The 15572-nt window shown below is 38.7% G+C and overlaps 2 protein-coding genes across 5 annotated transcripts in view; both read left to right on the top strand.

The window, feature by feature from the left end:
• Window positions 1–3130: 3130 nt before the first annotated feature.
• On the top strand, window positions 3131–8857 carry LOC116841691 (GTP-binding protein 2). 2 transcript variants are annotated; one of them, XM_032809947.1, is made up of 8 exons: window positions 3131–3387; window positions 3620–3799; window positions 4581–4865; window positions 4948–5268; window positions 5431–5691; window positions 5866–6262; window positions 6415–6700; window positions 7112–8857. In XM_032809947.1, exons 3-8 carry the CDS (start codon window positions 4583–4585, stop codon window positions 7394–7396), a joined length of 1833 nt encoding a protein of 610 aa, XP_032665838.1. In that variant the 5' UTR covers window positions 3131–3387; window positions 3620–3799; window positions 4581–4582; the 3' UTR covers window positions 7397–8857. The 2 variants fall into 2 exon arrangements, with proteins under 2 accessions (XP_032665838.1, XP_032665839.1); XM_032809948.1 differs by lacking the exon at window positions 3620–3799 and having other exon boundaries at window positions 3132–3387.
• Window positions 8858–9498: 641 nt separating this feature from the next.
• Window positions 9499–15572, top strand: part of LOC116841690 (calpain-C) — a 49699-nt gene continuing 43625 nt past the window's right edge. The window contains exons 1-4 of one of the 3 annotated variants that reach the window (XM_032809946.1): window positions 9499–9589; window positions 9676–9873; window positions 10443–10686; window positions 10778–11374. In XM_032809946.1, coding sequence (XP_032665837.1) covers window positions 11366–11374 — 9 coding nt within the window. In that variant the 5' untranslated portion in view covers window positions 9499–9589; window positions 9676–9873; window positions 10443–10686; window positions 10778–11365. Of the gene's footprint in view, window positions 9590–9675; window positions 9874–10016; window positions 10271–10442; window positions 11375–15572 lie in introns of those variants that run through there. The other 2 variants (XM_032809943.1, XM_032809945.1) reach the window with 2 other exon arrangements.

The following is a 15572-nucleotide window of genomic DNA, read 5'->3' as shown; positions in this document are numbered from 1 at the left end:
TGCGCACAGTCGCGCAGAACATACGACGGGAGCGAGGCACGAGAAGGAACCAACCGCGCTCGCTAAGATGGCGACTGATACAGCACCTCCGCACCCTCATCAATGTCGCGGCTCTCGCGTTATCGCGCGAGATAGCGCTGTTCTAGGGAGAAGAGACGCGCAATTCACACTGTCCCTGATTTTGGCGCTTTTCGGACGAATTTCGATATGTGTTTTCGGTGTCCAATGGGATCATTCGATCTCTAGGGTCGTCTGCGGCGCTGGCATCTCTGTCACCAGAAAATCCCCGTCGGTTGTGAAGCGTTCAGCCAACCATGAAATTTACCATAGGGTGCTCGCAGAGTAGTTCAAGTTATTTCGAGTCAAGGCTAATTTATAATGGCCATAAAGGCCAAATCACACTAACGATTGGCGATAGATGATTGACGATTGAAGATTGGAATTTGAACAATTGGAACAAAGCAAGCCAAGGCTGAATCTTGTTGATTCGTTAAAATCTAATCTTTAATTATCAATCGTCAATCGCCAATCGTTAGTGTCATTTGGCCTTAAGTCCCGATCTATAATAGCCCCTTGTCCATAACCTTGCTTTAATTCTTAAGCCGTAAGAAATTGACCAATCACAATTGATTATTTTTAAAATAATCGACTGTGGTCAATTTATTAAAAATTAAAGTAAAGTTGTAGACAAGAGATATGTGTAGTAAGCTTTAAGAAATTAACCAATCACAACTGATTATTTCTTTATAATTCGACTGTGATTAGTCAATTTCTTAAGGCTTAAAACTTACTACATCTATTGTAGATCAGGACTAATCCGTTAACTTATGCCGGAACCGTAAAAAATTGACCAATCACAGTCGGTTATTCTTCTATAATTCGACTATGATTGGTCAATTTTTTACGGTTCCGGCATAAGTTAACGGATTACGGCCATCATAAACCAACCTTAGAGCCTCCGCACAAAAACATCCGTAGCATGTTAAGTTTCTTTCGCCGAACAGGCTTTAGGCCTGTTCTACAATACGTTGTATGTCGGAGTCGGATGTCGGAACGTAGTCGATGGGTCAATCACAGGATTTGTTTTTCGAGAAGAGTTCTCCTGATTAGACTATTGATTGCGTTCCGACATCCGACTCCGACATACGACATATTGTAGAACGGGCCTAAAGGTGCGGCTCCAATGGTCCGTAAACATATAGCTGATTGCAACATTGTCGCATTTCCACAGTCCAGTTACTAATGGCTCCTGCATACAAGACGCGGTAATGCTTGCCGCGCGGCGGAAGTCCGCGCGACAGCCAATCAATATGTTGTTTTTCCGTAAGAGCTAGAAGGTTATTACGGAAAGCAGCATATTGATTGGTTGTCACGCGAACTTCCGCCGCGCGGCAAGCATTACCGCGTCCTGTATGCAGGAGCCATAACTCTTTACGATAATCATAAAATTGTCACAAATAAAAATTAATTTCTCTGAAACCGTATTGTGAAAACTAATCAAATTCTGCAAATAGTTTCGATAATTCAGGATCTATATGTATAAAAATACTGAAATTTTGGTACTATTTTTTCTATTAATTTTTGGTAGGTTTTTACTCATTACATTCAGGAAAGTTGCTTTTGCCATAAGAACACGTGTAAAATTAACATAATTACTCTTTAACGATTTAGTGAATCGACTTGAAATTGTTTTCAGTGTATTATAGATAATTAAGGAAAAGTTACCCAAAGTTTTATTAAATTGGTACTATTTTTATATAGCTCAGATATATTCTTAGAGTGCGTTTCCACTTAGCGCGTCACACGTCGCGTCATCCGAGTTAAGCCAATCAAATCGTCCCATTTTATTTGTCGTAAAGTTAGGCAATAAAATGGGACGATTTGATTGGTCCGCGACGGACAACGCGACGTGTGACGCGCTAAATGGGATCTCAGCCTAATGCTCAATTTTTTCACCTCCGGTTAACTTTATCTGTCGGTTAAATGTCAACTGTGATTGGTTAATTCTTGCCACCATAAATATGATTGGTCAATTCCAATAGAATAACTGGCAGATAAAGTTAACCGGAGGTGAAGAAATTAGGCATAAGGGCTATCGCACACAAATTGACATAACTGCTTATGCATAGCATAAGATCGTATGGACCAATGAGCATCGAATATTAAGCATCGAACACCAATATGGCGACTTAATACTCGATGCTCATTGATACATACGGTCTTATGCTATGCATATGCAGTTATGTCAATTTGTGTGCGATAGCCCTAAGGCTCTACTATTTCTGGGGCGGCCATATTATTTTGATGATATCAACTCTGACTTTCTACGAGGAGATAACAGAGCCTTAATATAAAATTTGGCATTTATATATAATTATGTATATTACAATGGGTGCTTACAATAGTTGCATTTAATAACACAAGTCGACACAAGCATCCTATCTTAGTTACTTATTGAATATGGAACAAAGACAGAATGAAATATATGTCGACTTGTGTTCCCAGGAAAAAAAAGTTCAAATAAAAGCCAGATATGGATTTTGTCAAGATCTAATCAGATATAATTCAGATATGATTCAGATCTGTCTATATATAATCATATATAATTCAGATATGATTCAGATCTATCTATATATAATCATATATAATCATATATACAATTATATATGACTATATATGGACAGATCTGAATCATATCTGAATTATATTTGATTATATCTAATCAGATCTTGACAAAATCGATATCTGGCTTTTATCTGAACTTTTTTTTCCCGGGTTATTAAATGGAAAGCACCCAATATGTATTTTTTGTTTCATATACGTATATAAAATTGTATTAACTGTATATAATACTTCTATCCTTATCTCGCGCTATAATGTTAGCAATTATTATTTACATTATAATGTTCTCCGAACATTTTTCCGTAAGCACTCTTTTTATTACTGGAATTCTAGTGACGCGTGAGAGCCTGTTTCTGGTAATTCATTTAGGGTACGGTTCAGTAAGCGCTACAAATGCTCTGTAATGTTTTTATTTCTTTCTCTTTCTTCATTCGAATCCGAGATATAGAATAAGAAAGAGAAACGCTGCGCAGCATTCGTAACGGTTATTGGACCGCGCCCTTAGTGATTGCACAAGCAATTCACTTATTATTCGTAATTTTCGCATTTCCACAAAGTGAGTTTCCGTTCTATGTCTCGCTGTTCGCGGTTGGTGGCAAGATGATAGACAGCTTGTGACCTAATTGTACAAGAAGAAAAAGAAGAAAGTGGCGGCGAAGGATCGTTTATCATGTCCTGCAACTTCAACGAGAACGTCGATTTGAACGCACGGTTGCGACGGGGCGATCTGAATTTTTGAGAAGGACCCGCAATCCGGAAGATGCAGTACGTAACGATTATCGTCCACCAAGTCTCCTGCCCGTGCGCGAACGCTGAAGATATTTCCCTCTTTTCTCTCCTTCCCGATGCTGTCACTTTTACTTTCGAAACAGCTGTTCGTCGATACAGCCGATCAATCTCGTCGTGCGGATCGATTTCCCCTCGCGAAATCAACGGGTCCGTTTTTGTAGAATGTCACGTCTGCCCCTTATCAGCGTCAGCACTGTTTGTGTTATAGCGCGATGTGTCATAACACAACACGTCCTCTGCAACTGTCAGTACCAAATGAGACGGAGACGCTTATACATACGCGGGTAATCACCGAAAATACGTCGCAGTCGTTTGGCAAGAGGAAACGCGTTATAACGTAAACAAGCTTTGTTTATCGATCGCCCTTTGATTATTGTTCGCTCGACGGGTATGTAAAAATACAATCGTGCTTTTCTTTGACAGAGAAAATAGCTGAGAAAAATACCACATTAAAGACTACCCCTGTCAAAAGGATTGCATCATTTTTTCAGAATAGAATTTCAGAATTGAGTTTGTATTACAAAGGACGAATGAGGGTCGTAACTCAAGCATTTGAAGTAACTTCTCCTATTTTTACATTTGGAAGTTTTATAAAATAACTCTCTATTTAGTAAATAACTTAAAATAATAATTACAGAATTATTATTTTATATCACAAAATCAAATTTTTATATATAATGTCTCTTGTGTATAGTTCATGATTTTCTTTAATTATGATATAAATAATTTTATATATTTAAAATAATATTAAATAAACATAGCTGTATTATAATTAAAGTTATATAACATTTTAAATAAAGCCTATGCTTTTTATTGTTACCTTTGAAATTTTTTAAATATAGAACAATTTTTTTCTTAAGACTGTAATGTTTCTTTCATATTTTGGTTAGAAAAAATTGTTACATTTCTGACGCAATACTTGTGTAATGTTATTTTGTTGATGCAATCTTTATTCTATGTAGAATAACATTGTGTTATGAAATCTTTTTTTCATACTGTTTCTATCTCAGTAGAAATTTTATGGAAATTATATTTTTTCAAGTTTTTAAAATTTTTAAATACATATTTTTTGTTTTGTTAATTAAAATTTACAACTAAATATAACTATAACTATAATTATAAATATAACTATGAAATGGTAATAATTATGTCGACATATTCTGTTACAGATATGGAATCGTTTTTACAACTGTTTAACTCACCAGATGACAAGAGTATGAGGACAAGGAAGAGGCAGTGGGACGACTCAGAAAATGAGGGGAATGGTATGTCAGATTGCGAGACTTCTAGTGTCGAAGAAGATCAAGAGGTCTGCTTGCCACCAGAACCTGAGCAGGGGAACATAGAGTACAAATTAAAATTGATAAATCCGTCTAGTCAACGTTTCGAACATCTCGTCACACAGATGAAATGGAGGCTGAAAGAGGGTCAAGGAGAAGCGATCTATCAAATTGGTACGAATTATCGCGACGATATAACACAGTGATTCGCTTTATTCTTTTCTCTTTACTCACTACGCGGAATTATCACGCACAGGAGTGGAGGACAATGGAAGGTTAGCAGGTCTGTCGAAGGAGGAGATGAAGGCATCTTTAAAGACGCTGAAGGACATGGCCTCCAGACTGGGTGCTACTATAAGTATATTACGCGAGCGTGTGGCCGCAAGTTCCGCGAATAAGGCCTTGGTGTCGCAGAGCAATAGTAGCAATAATAACAATAATAATAAAGAAGAAAAAAAAGTTGCTGAAGTACTAGTGAAAAAATTGAGGAAGGACGACAGAGAGGATCAGGATAGTATCGTAGATCTGAGACTGGCGGTTACCGGTGCGCAGGATGCTGGAAAGTCGACTCTCTTAGGTGAGAGGATTAGCAGAGGATATTTAAGGTATAGAAACATACACTGACGGTCTGCCTTTCCGTTGTTCCTCCGGACACTTGCTCATCCGTTTTTCACTTTGTAGAAATGTCGGCAAAGAGAACGATTACACAGATTGTAATTTAGATGTGATTTGTACGTAGGTGTGCTGACACAGGGTGAGCTGGACAATGGTAGAGGTAGAGCCAGACTTAATATGTTGCGTCACCTGCACGAGATAAAGACCGGTCGCACGTCTTCGATATCACATGAGATCATCGGGTTCGATAGCGCGGGTCATGTGTTGAACTACGCTGAGATGGCTACGGCCGAAGAGATCTGCGAGCACGCCTCGAAAGTCGTCACGTTCATCGACTTAGCTGGGCATCGAAAATACTTAAGAACTACGGTGCTTGGGCTGACAGGTGTGTAACTTTTGGATTTCTATAACTGGCACGTAATATGCCAATAATTGCAGGACACAATATATATATAATTTAGATTTAAAGACTATATATATATATATATATATATATATATATATATATATATATATATACACACACTGCTCAGGTCTAAAAATAACTACACTCTTTTAGGATATTCGCCGCATTACGTTATGTTAGTCATAGCGTCACGTCTGAACGAGGCGTCGCAGGAACATATGGCTCTCTGTTTAGCTTTAAAGCTTCCCTTCTTTATCGTCCTAAATAAAATTGACTTGGGATTCTGCGTCACGTCCGAGACACTGACTCAACTTGAGAACGCTATGAGGACACAGGGCTATCCCAAACAATTAGTATCATTTAGTAATAATGAGATAGATGGACCGTGGGATTACGCATCCGACGTGATACCAGTATTCAATGTTAGTTGCGTCACTGGCGAGGGTCTCGAAGAGCTGACTAAGTTTATAAAAAATTTGGCTCCTTACGAAACAAATTCGATAGATTCGGACCCGGAATCCTGTCTATTTCAAATTGACGAGACCTTCAGGTACGCATTAATCATTTTTTAAGATAATTGGCAAACAAATTTGACACAGTTTTACTAATAATTGCGGCATTTAAAGATTTGCAAAAGACTTGCAGATTGTTAATAGAAGAGAATGTTGTATGACTATATTTCTTTCGTTTTACTTGATCCAGGGTAGCTGGTTTGACGCAACCAGTTTTAGGAGGATTACTCGTTAAAGGGGTGATAGCACCAGGAAAACGTTTGTTAGTAGGACCCTTGCCAGATGGAGAATTTAGTCCGGTCAAAGTGGTTAGTCTACACCGTAATAAAGCTCCGTGCTGTTTAGTTAGAGCGTCGCAGAGCGCTAGTCTGACATTGGCACCGCCGACAAACCGTAGCCCTCCTTTGCCGCCTCTTCGTCCTGGGATGGTTTTAGTTTCTACGTGCGATCAACCGCATGCGACACTTTTCTTTCAGGTGCGTGTAACAGACCTTATTGTTCATCATACTATGTATAGCTTGACTGTTTCGAATATTTCATTCTATGTGAAATCGTCTAACACAAAATTTGTCGGTTATCATGGCTACATTTGGACGTTCTCATATTTTGCACATATATGTCTCTCGGCAAATAAAATTGATTTAAAAGAAATATTTTTCTTCATTTTCGCACACAAATGTACATATTTTGTCGTTTTAATCATTTTACAAAATCAGAAATAATATTGGAAATATTGAAAAAAGCAATTATTCATAAGAAATATTGAAATCTGTTTGATCAATGTCAAATCGTTTGACAGAAAACAATGAAAATATTCAAGATGGTCGAGTTTCATATTTCTACTTATGAATCGTCGTAAGTCTAAGTAAAAATGCACTATATTTTAGGCGACGGTGATAATAGTGTATCATGCGACAGCAATATTTTCGGGCTTTCAAACGACAGTACATGTGGGTAACGTGAGGCAGACTTGCGTCATCGAAGGTATAATGGATATGACTGAGCGGGGTTTGCAGACAAACGACACCGCCTCCGTGTTGTTTAGGTTTGTCAGCCACCCGGAATATCTCCATGTTGGAATGCGTCTGCTATTCAGGGAGGGCCGTACCAAGGGGATCGGTAAAATAACGCAGATCTTCCCATTGATCGGATCGCGGAATTCGATGAAATGAAAGAAATTAGCGCAATGTAATATAATATTCGAGATATACCGTTTTCTATAGTATTTATGTATACGTATCATAAAGAAAGGAGGAGATAAATACATGTTTTATAAAAGTAGGGTCGTACCACTACTGATGTTACTGGCGTGATAAAATGATTGAGTTTTATTGTACATTGTTCGAAACAGTGAAGGTCATTCTTTCTCGATGTGTTGGTTTTGTATATTTTTCTTTGTTGTGAGGACACTTGCCTCAACATCTCGGCATCTCGACGTCAAGATTATTAGCCGAGTTCGAGAACAGATTTCCTAGTATCTCTCCTATTTGATAACATAATCTACAGTAGAATCGTAAAAATGTACAAAAGAGTCAGCGAGAAAGCATGCGTGATAGAATTGTAGACTTCTATCTTGTTTGTTTAATAGTTTAATAGTTTCTTTTGTTCAGGGTGTGACATTTTATTGATCAGAACTGGAATTTTGAGTTTGATTTTTATTATGCGATTTTATATTATTTTGATTTTTTTGTTAGACACCTTAAAGATAACTGACTTCTTTATATTGATTTCTTTATCGTTGGAATTTAACTCGATCTGTGTGTGTAGAATTGTCCAAAAGTTCGACTTTATTAAAAAAAAAATTCGTTATTGTGTCGAGCAGTGTATTAATACGTCCTCGAAAAAGAGAATTTATTTTCGTGTGTCACAAACATAGTTAGAGATATTATTAGGATATGTCCAAAAAATGGAACAAGCAGTACATTTTTGAGTCAATATAAAAAATTTAATGGATGGTTTATATTTTTTGAATTTATGTGCAGAGCGTAGTTGGGATTTTCTTTGTTACAAAAACAAACTTTGCCTCGTTAATGGTCCCGTATATGTAGAAAGATTATTTTCTTAGAAAGATTATTAGATTATTTTCTAAGAAAGAAATTTTTTTTTCTATTGGTGTATTATATATGCAAAAACTGTTATATGTACTTAAAGATTTCTATTGTTTTAATTATTAAATTTTCATACATTGAGGTTTGTATGATAGACTTAGATGTGAAAAAATATCGATTGTTTTATTTCTTGTGTCGGGACTGCAAGTGTTACTTCTTAGAACTACGCTGTTTTTATGTCCTTGATAATACATGCTATTAGACATAACTTCGAAAGCACAAAACTTGGTTTATTTCATATTCTTTGTATTATTGTATTCTCATGTACTTTGTAAGATTGCATTCGCAAAAATTCTAATCTTGGTAACAAAGCTCGTTACATGCATACTTAGAAATTTCAAAAAGTAAAAGAAAAAAGCGAATGTGATGATAATCTTCGTTCTGTATTCTACTAATTACTGCTTGAAAATAAAATTCGATGACATTTTAATGATATATATTTTCTTGATCACTATGTACAAAGAAAAGTGAGTCGATGTATATTCTTAAATAAACTTAGACAATCGATTCTGACGATTTAAAATATGATGCGGTGTATATTATTTTATTCAAAGTAGCACTACATTAAATGATAATGCCAATAGTTTAATATGACAGCTCTTTCATAATTTTTTTCCATTATATCCTTTGATAGTATTATTCTGCACATAGTATATATAGTCAGTGACAGAAAGAGTTGCGATATTTTTTTTCAATGAATTTTGCAATGCATTCGTACCCAATAGAGAGAGTTTTGTTCTTTAGTAATAGCGCTTTTAAATGCACGATTTTAATTGATCTGCGATTGATTAATGCCCGTATCAGACTATGAATTAAGGATTGCAGTTAGACCAGTCAAGTAAAACAGAACTAAGATTTATATTATCTGATTAGTCCAATTGTGACCCTCAATTCATAATCTGATATAGACATAATGGAATGTTCAAGCCTTTATTCTGTTTACCAAGTTCTGTGATTCACTATTAGAGTCTTATGATGCCATTATTCCATTACTATGACTCCAGATCAATCAAAATTTGTGCACTTGAAAACGCTATAAGTTTCGGACTAGTTTCTAGTGGTGAGATAAATTTTTCTATCGAACTTGTATGTGCGTTCTGAAGTTAGCCAAGGTACGAAAGTGTTGCAACTTTTCTTCCACTGACGATATGCGCGCGCATTTGTCTTTTCGACAGACACGAATTGCGCGGTTATAACCGTCACAGAGTGACGACTGGTGGATCTCAATGTTGGAGAAATGCAGCTAGTCGAGTCGAGGTATGCATTTAACTACATATTATCATAACGCAAAAACGCGAAGATATACGATAACGGCTTTGTAAAGAGAATTTTAAATGAATCAGCTGCTGCGCTGACTACGAGACGGAAAGAGACAGAGGGAGAGAACAGTTTCTGGCGTGACGTTGGAGCGAACCTTTCGAGCGGAGTCAACGTGCACGAGCTTTCACCAGAACGGGCCACAGCTCCGGGTTACGATCGGGCCTCTTCGTCGCTCTCCTCGAAATCGGTTTCTGCACCTCGCACGTTCACCTCCCACTTCGGTAATCGCTCCTCTCTCCCTCTCGTGCGCGCGACTTTCCACCCGCGACCGAGACGAAACCGACCCGCTTCCACGGCACGCCGCCGATAGATGGAAATCATGCTGTCGTCGTGGACGATTTGATATCGTCATCGATCGCCTGCTCCATTGTTCCTTGGATCACGTAGCGTTCCTTCGCGAATCCTGTCATTTGCCTCCGTAATTACAGCTTGTGCGCTCGTCTACGCCTTGACCTTCCTCTATGTAGATCCGCGCGAGGCATTTGAAATTACACGTTTCTAAAACGCGGAAAATAAGACATCGGCGAGAGTAGAATCCGGCATTCATGGCGGCGGGCGTTTTGAGGTTACCCTATACAGACATCGCGAACGTCTCTGTGATACTGGATCTTTTAACAAGTAGGCAACATTTGAAGATCCATGCACAGCATAAACGTTTAAAAGATATCTTGAAAGATATCCTATTTGTTTTAGATATTTTTATGTCTGAGACGTATTTTAGACATTTGCGCTGATTGATTAAAATGTTCTATAAGAGGTCCTTTTACTGATAATACTGTTTCATTTTTAGGACACGTTCAGTCTTCAGGTACGCTCGCCCGCGAAAATCTAAGTCTCAAGTAGATATGGATAATAACGGAGTTCGTACATGGTTCAATCGCTCTTGCCAGTCCCCTGCACATTTTCCTAAAGATACTACAAAATACGCAACTTGCCCAGCTGTTTTCCAGAGGAGAAGATAAAGGAAAATGCACAACTCTTGCATAACGTTGCGTAACGCGCCGCCGCATGGAAGCCCTCGTCGTCAGCTGATAGTATAGACAAAATAACAATTAGCCGCTCTACAAATGTATCGCGTTTTAAGTGAGTTGAGCAATAATCAGCCTCTTTTCTGTTCGCCACGAGGAAGGAGAGAGCGACGCGGTCGTTCGCGGGGAGAGGGACAGAAAAAGAGAGAGGATCACCGGCAGTAGCTCGACGGCCGGAGAAGTAGGAGGAAGGCCAACCGGGATGGTGGTGATCGGATCCACGAGCGGCAGTCCATGGCGGGTAGTCGGCGCACAGTCAGCCACCACCTCGGCCAGTCGGTTGTAACCAGTCGGTACTTGGAGAACAGTTCTGTCCGCGGGGCCGCGGTAGTGCGCTTCTCGTGCCTCGGTTTACCTACTGCCTTCGGCTCATTTTCACTTGTCTGCTTGCGGAAGTTTCAACGGTTTGACTTTTAAGCTCCAGAACGAGATACGGTCACGACTTGATAGATCCGCTACGAGTGATTGGTAGCGTGTCCGCGAGCACGCGTCTTGACGCAGTCCCAGCAGCAAGTGCGTGGAGTGTCCCGATGTCAAGTGCTGAATGAAAACACATTTGTCCGGCATATAAATGATCGAGTGACCGCTCACGCGACGAGGAGGATACGAGAAGAGGTGTTCGAAGCGTGGGTCCTCGTTGACGCGAGGCGGCATCCCAGAAGAAGCTGCGGAAATCTGACTACGGATGGTTAATGTGAGTATTGTATTGCTGAGATCACGAACTATCTACGTGCGTGAGAGAATCGATATGATACACACCACGTGGTTTATTTTATAAACATACACGCATCGCAAATTGAGGTATCACATATCGGATGCAAATTCGGAGTCCCATTTCTCGAGGCGTTAATCGCGTTTAGAGACGTGGCCTTCGTATCTCCAGTTCAATTTTGCTTTCTGCACGTTTGACGAGTCGATTTACGTAGGCCTTGTGTTGAAAACGATGGCCCACTTCTCTTTGCTGGAATATAAGAGGCGGTTTCGAGTCACGAAAGGTCTCTTCGCCCACATCCCTCTTCAGCGGCTGCTTACTATATGGGAATTTCTAGTAAGGCGTGTCGCGTGCTATATGAGTAGAATCATTTCTTTCTCTACGTGAAAGTCACCCCGCTCAATTCAGCTGCGGTGCCATTGAATCCGCCTAATGAAATGGAAACTATTGGACCGCTTGTGCGGCAAGCGAACGCATAGTGGTAATTTGAATGCGAGGCAATGGCGCGATGGTAGCAGTTCCCCGCGTTGCTTTTGAACGAGAAATTTCGTCGTTCTGTAATGAAAGATGACTTTTTAGAATTTTGTTTCCATTACAGTATTTTATTATTTTAGTTCTCTCTCTCTCTCTCTCTCTCTCTCTCTCTCTTTCTTATTATCATAGTCCTATTAACATACATTAAAAGAAAAAAAATATTTATTTGAGTACTAAGATGAGTACTAATAATATATTTACTTAAATCTACATTCTTTTATTTCAATAGAATACACCATTGCTTTCATGGAAAACTAAGGTTTTATACTGAGAAAAGATACAGAAATTTATTTCTGTGAATAAACTTTATATCCCATATTTTGAAAGTACCTAATTAGTAAAATTCGCCTAATAAATAAAACTATTTATTTAGTGCATACTCTAGTATACACATATTTACTTACACTAATACAAAATATTTTTCAAATATACATTTTCTTACACTGAGAAAAGGTATTTGAAAATTTATTTGTGGGATATAAAGTTTATTTCTGTGAAATAAAATATATCTCTGTGAAAAATAAAGTTTATTTCGGTAAAATAAACTTCTATCCCCCACAAATAAATTTTCAAATATTTTTTTCTCAATATATAATATAAATTTTGTACGAGAATTTCAAATATCGCACTATCGGCCGAAATAGATTCATTTACTAGTTAGATGATTTCAAAATAGGATTATATAAATTCGTCTTTAAAATGGATCGGTGCCACAATTTGAAATGATATTTCATATGCAAATTAGCCGCGGTGCTAATGGGAGAAAGGTTACTATATTTATGCTTTTCCACGCGTCTAAGCTCTAAGAGTAACAGGAGATTTTTTACTGGAATGCTTTCATGGATTTGTTACGCTTCGCAGCGGCTTGTATTTTTTTAACACTCCAAACACATACTCTGTTTGTTCCCCCTTTCCATTGATCGTAATTTCTCCCCTATATATTTGAAAGGTGCGCGATTTCCTCTTTAGAAATCCAGTAGTTCTCAACGTTACAATATATCTGAATTCAACCATCATGACTAATTTGATTATTCCGATTATATTTAAATCTTTGAATAAATTTCTAGTATTACTAGTTCATAATAATATTGAAATTTGTACATTGAAGCAGTTTAAAAGTATGTCACACGATAAAGTGTCGACTGATAGATAACTTTGATTACTTCCATTATTTCATTTTTATATTACAATATTTTAAAAGTTTCGGAATTATTCATTCATGATAATATTCTAAATTACATATTAAAGCAATTCAAGTGGCGTGCAATAAATATACCACAATACAATCTCGTATGAGGTAACTTGTATTATACATTATTTATTCTCTGTTTATATAAAGCGTTTTTCTCATTTCGAATTAAGTGTTGCACCGTGATACTTATCAAAATAATATATTTTCATATTAAGATATTTAATGAGTAACTCTTTTACTATGTAGAAAGACAAACTGTCGTGAATGATACTTCCGAGCTCTTTCACGTTCCTATAATCGTGCATGAACTCAGTAATTTTAGCACTTAACTTGGATTACTATAATATCGCTGGCGAGCGTTGGACAACGTTCTTATGAAAGAGTCCATGCGGCCCTGGAGTATTTTTACTTTCAAACGCGTCGCCCATAAGCACGAATCTTCTTCTATACCTCCAAACATGTCTCAGACTCCATTAGCTTAGGTCAGTCATTCGAACCTTATAAGCGGACATAATCCGTGTAACACCTTCTTCCATTCTCGAAATGATACGCTTTCAAAAAAGAAGACAGGTTTTTATGACATCTGTCGCTTTCATAATACCCAACGTTGGTTGTTATTTTTTTTATTCCCGATCATAAATCATCGAAAATAGTGATATGGCTGTATTCTCTGAATTATTTTTACGTCGAGAAAAACTGCCTTTATACTAATGCTAGGTTATGTGATCGTAAAATACCGTGAACCATTGCAAGGTTAATTATAATGTGTGAAAATTGCTATACTATTATAATTATCGCAAGGCTAAAGGTACCAATTTTCGCACACGTACTTAATCCTGAATATTCTTATTGTTTTGATCTTTAAATACGAATGTATAAACTTTCAATATATATATATATATATATATAAAATACTTGAAAATTTATTTTGAAATTTCTTTTTGAAACAGATACATATTATTAAATTATTAAAGAATTATTAAAATAAGAGTGAATAGTGTCTTTAGATCTTAATTTCAGTATTTACGATCTGTTTTATGTTAAATATTCGTATCATGATTTTTGAAGTATCAGTACGTTACAAGTATCATGGGAATTTCATTCAAAGTTCGTATCTTCGAGGACTTCTTGGGACTTCTTTTCGTGGGCGTTCGCGAAGTTGATTCGTGTCTCCGAAATTGAAGGATCACGATGTTTTCGCGTTTTGCCCGGTATACTCCTCGGGTGTGATTATCGTATTGGGATAAATTCATTATGCGCTACCTCGGCAGTTATCACATCAGCGTGTTTGGCGTCTCGAATTTGTTACAGGACGCTCGTTGCACTTTCGCAGCGTAACAAAATCCGTGCCAGAAGATAATTCGGCCGTCAAATGAAAAAAGCGAGTAGAAAAGAGGGGGAGAAAAAAGAGAAAGATAAATGGATAGATAAATAGAGAAAAAGAGAGGGAGAGGGAAGGGGGAAAGAGGGGAGAGAGAGGGGGGAGAGGGAGAGAGAGAGAGAGAGAGAGAGAGACGAGGCACCTGTTACTCTTAGCGTACGCTCGACATGCTCGAGGAACTTGGAGTCGAGCGGCGCGAGATTCTCTACCTTCGTGAAACCAGGTCTTCTCTTCACGACCTCGAAACACACAAATTACGAAGCGTGAATACGTCGTATAGGAGCACCGATAGGGGAGAGACCGATGTCCAACAACATTGACATACACATATACAGAACACACGCGTCGTGTACACGTGGCGCATTGGTAGTACCGGCGTAGCTACGAATTGTCAAGGAACAGATCGTAGAAAGTTGTACCTCGAGACGTCCTCGGATAAAGGTAGGGGCGCGTTCTCGTCTCGCTGTGCTTGGAATTTACTGCTCTCTGTCAGACGCAACTCTCTTCGTTTCTCTTCTCGCCCGCGAGCGAAACCCGGCTGGAAAAATTCGTCGGCTGAGAGAGAAACGGAGAAACAGAGAGAGAGAGAGAGAGGTGGGGGAGGGAGAGGGAGAACGTCTCCTCCGGTACGTAGCCTCGTGATTTATTAATCCGCTACACGTTAAAGGCACGGGGAACGTATCGCGGCGTGGAACGCACCGGGCCCTTACGCGGGCCGACCGGCCGCGTCGTTACGCGACTCGACTTTTACATTCTCGCGTAGGTGTTGCGGTTTCCTCGGTCGGCCGCTCGGTCGTGCCGTAATAGTGCTTGCGCGCGGTATTTATCCTCCTCCATGTCGTGGAAAGTTGTTATGCATCTGCACTCTCTCGTGAATGCCGGCCTGATAGAACTTGGCTCGACATCGAGTTTCGAAGTTGGTCCCATCCCGTTTATCGTGGATAATTAGATTCCACTGCGCCCGAGAGAGAGAGAGAGAGAGACAGAGAGGGGGATGGGAGAAGCGAGAGAGAGAGAGAGAGAGAGAGAGAGAGAGAGAGAGAGAGAGAGAGAGAGAGAGAGAGAGAGCGCGC

The sequence above is a fragment of the Odontomachus brunneus genome, unplaced genomic scaffold, assembly GCF_010583005.1.
Source record: "Odontomachus brunneus isolate Ranch 3 - 2012 unplaced genomic scaffold, Obru_v1 Obru_scaffold_017, whole genome shotgun sequence".
Lineage (NCBI taxonomy): Eukaryota > Metazoa > Arthropoda > Insecta > Hymenoptera > Formicidae > Odontomachus > Odontomachus brunneus.
This window is presented reverse-complemented; position numbering and strand designations above follow the sequence as displayed.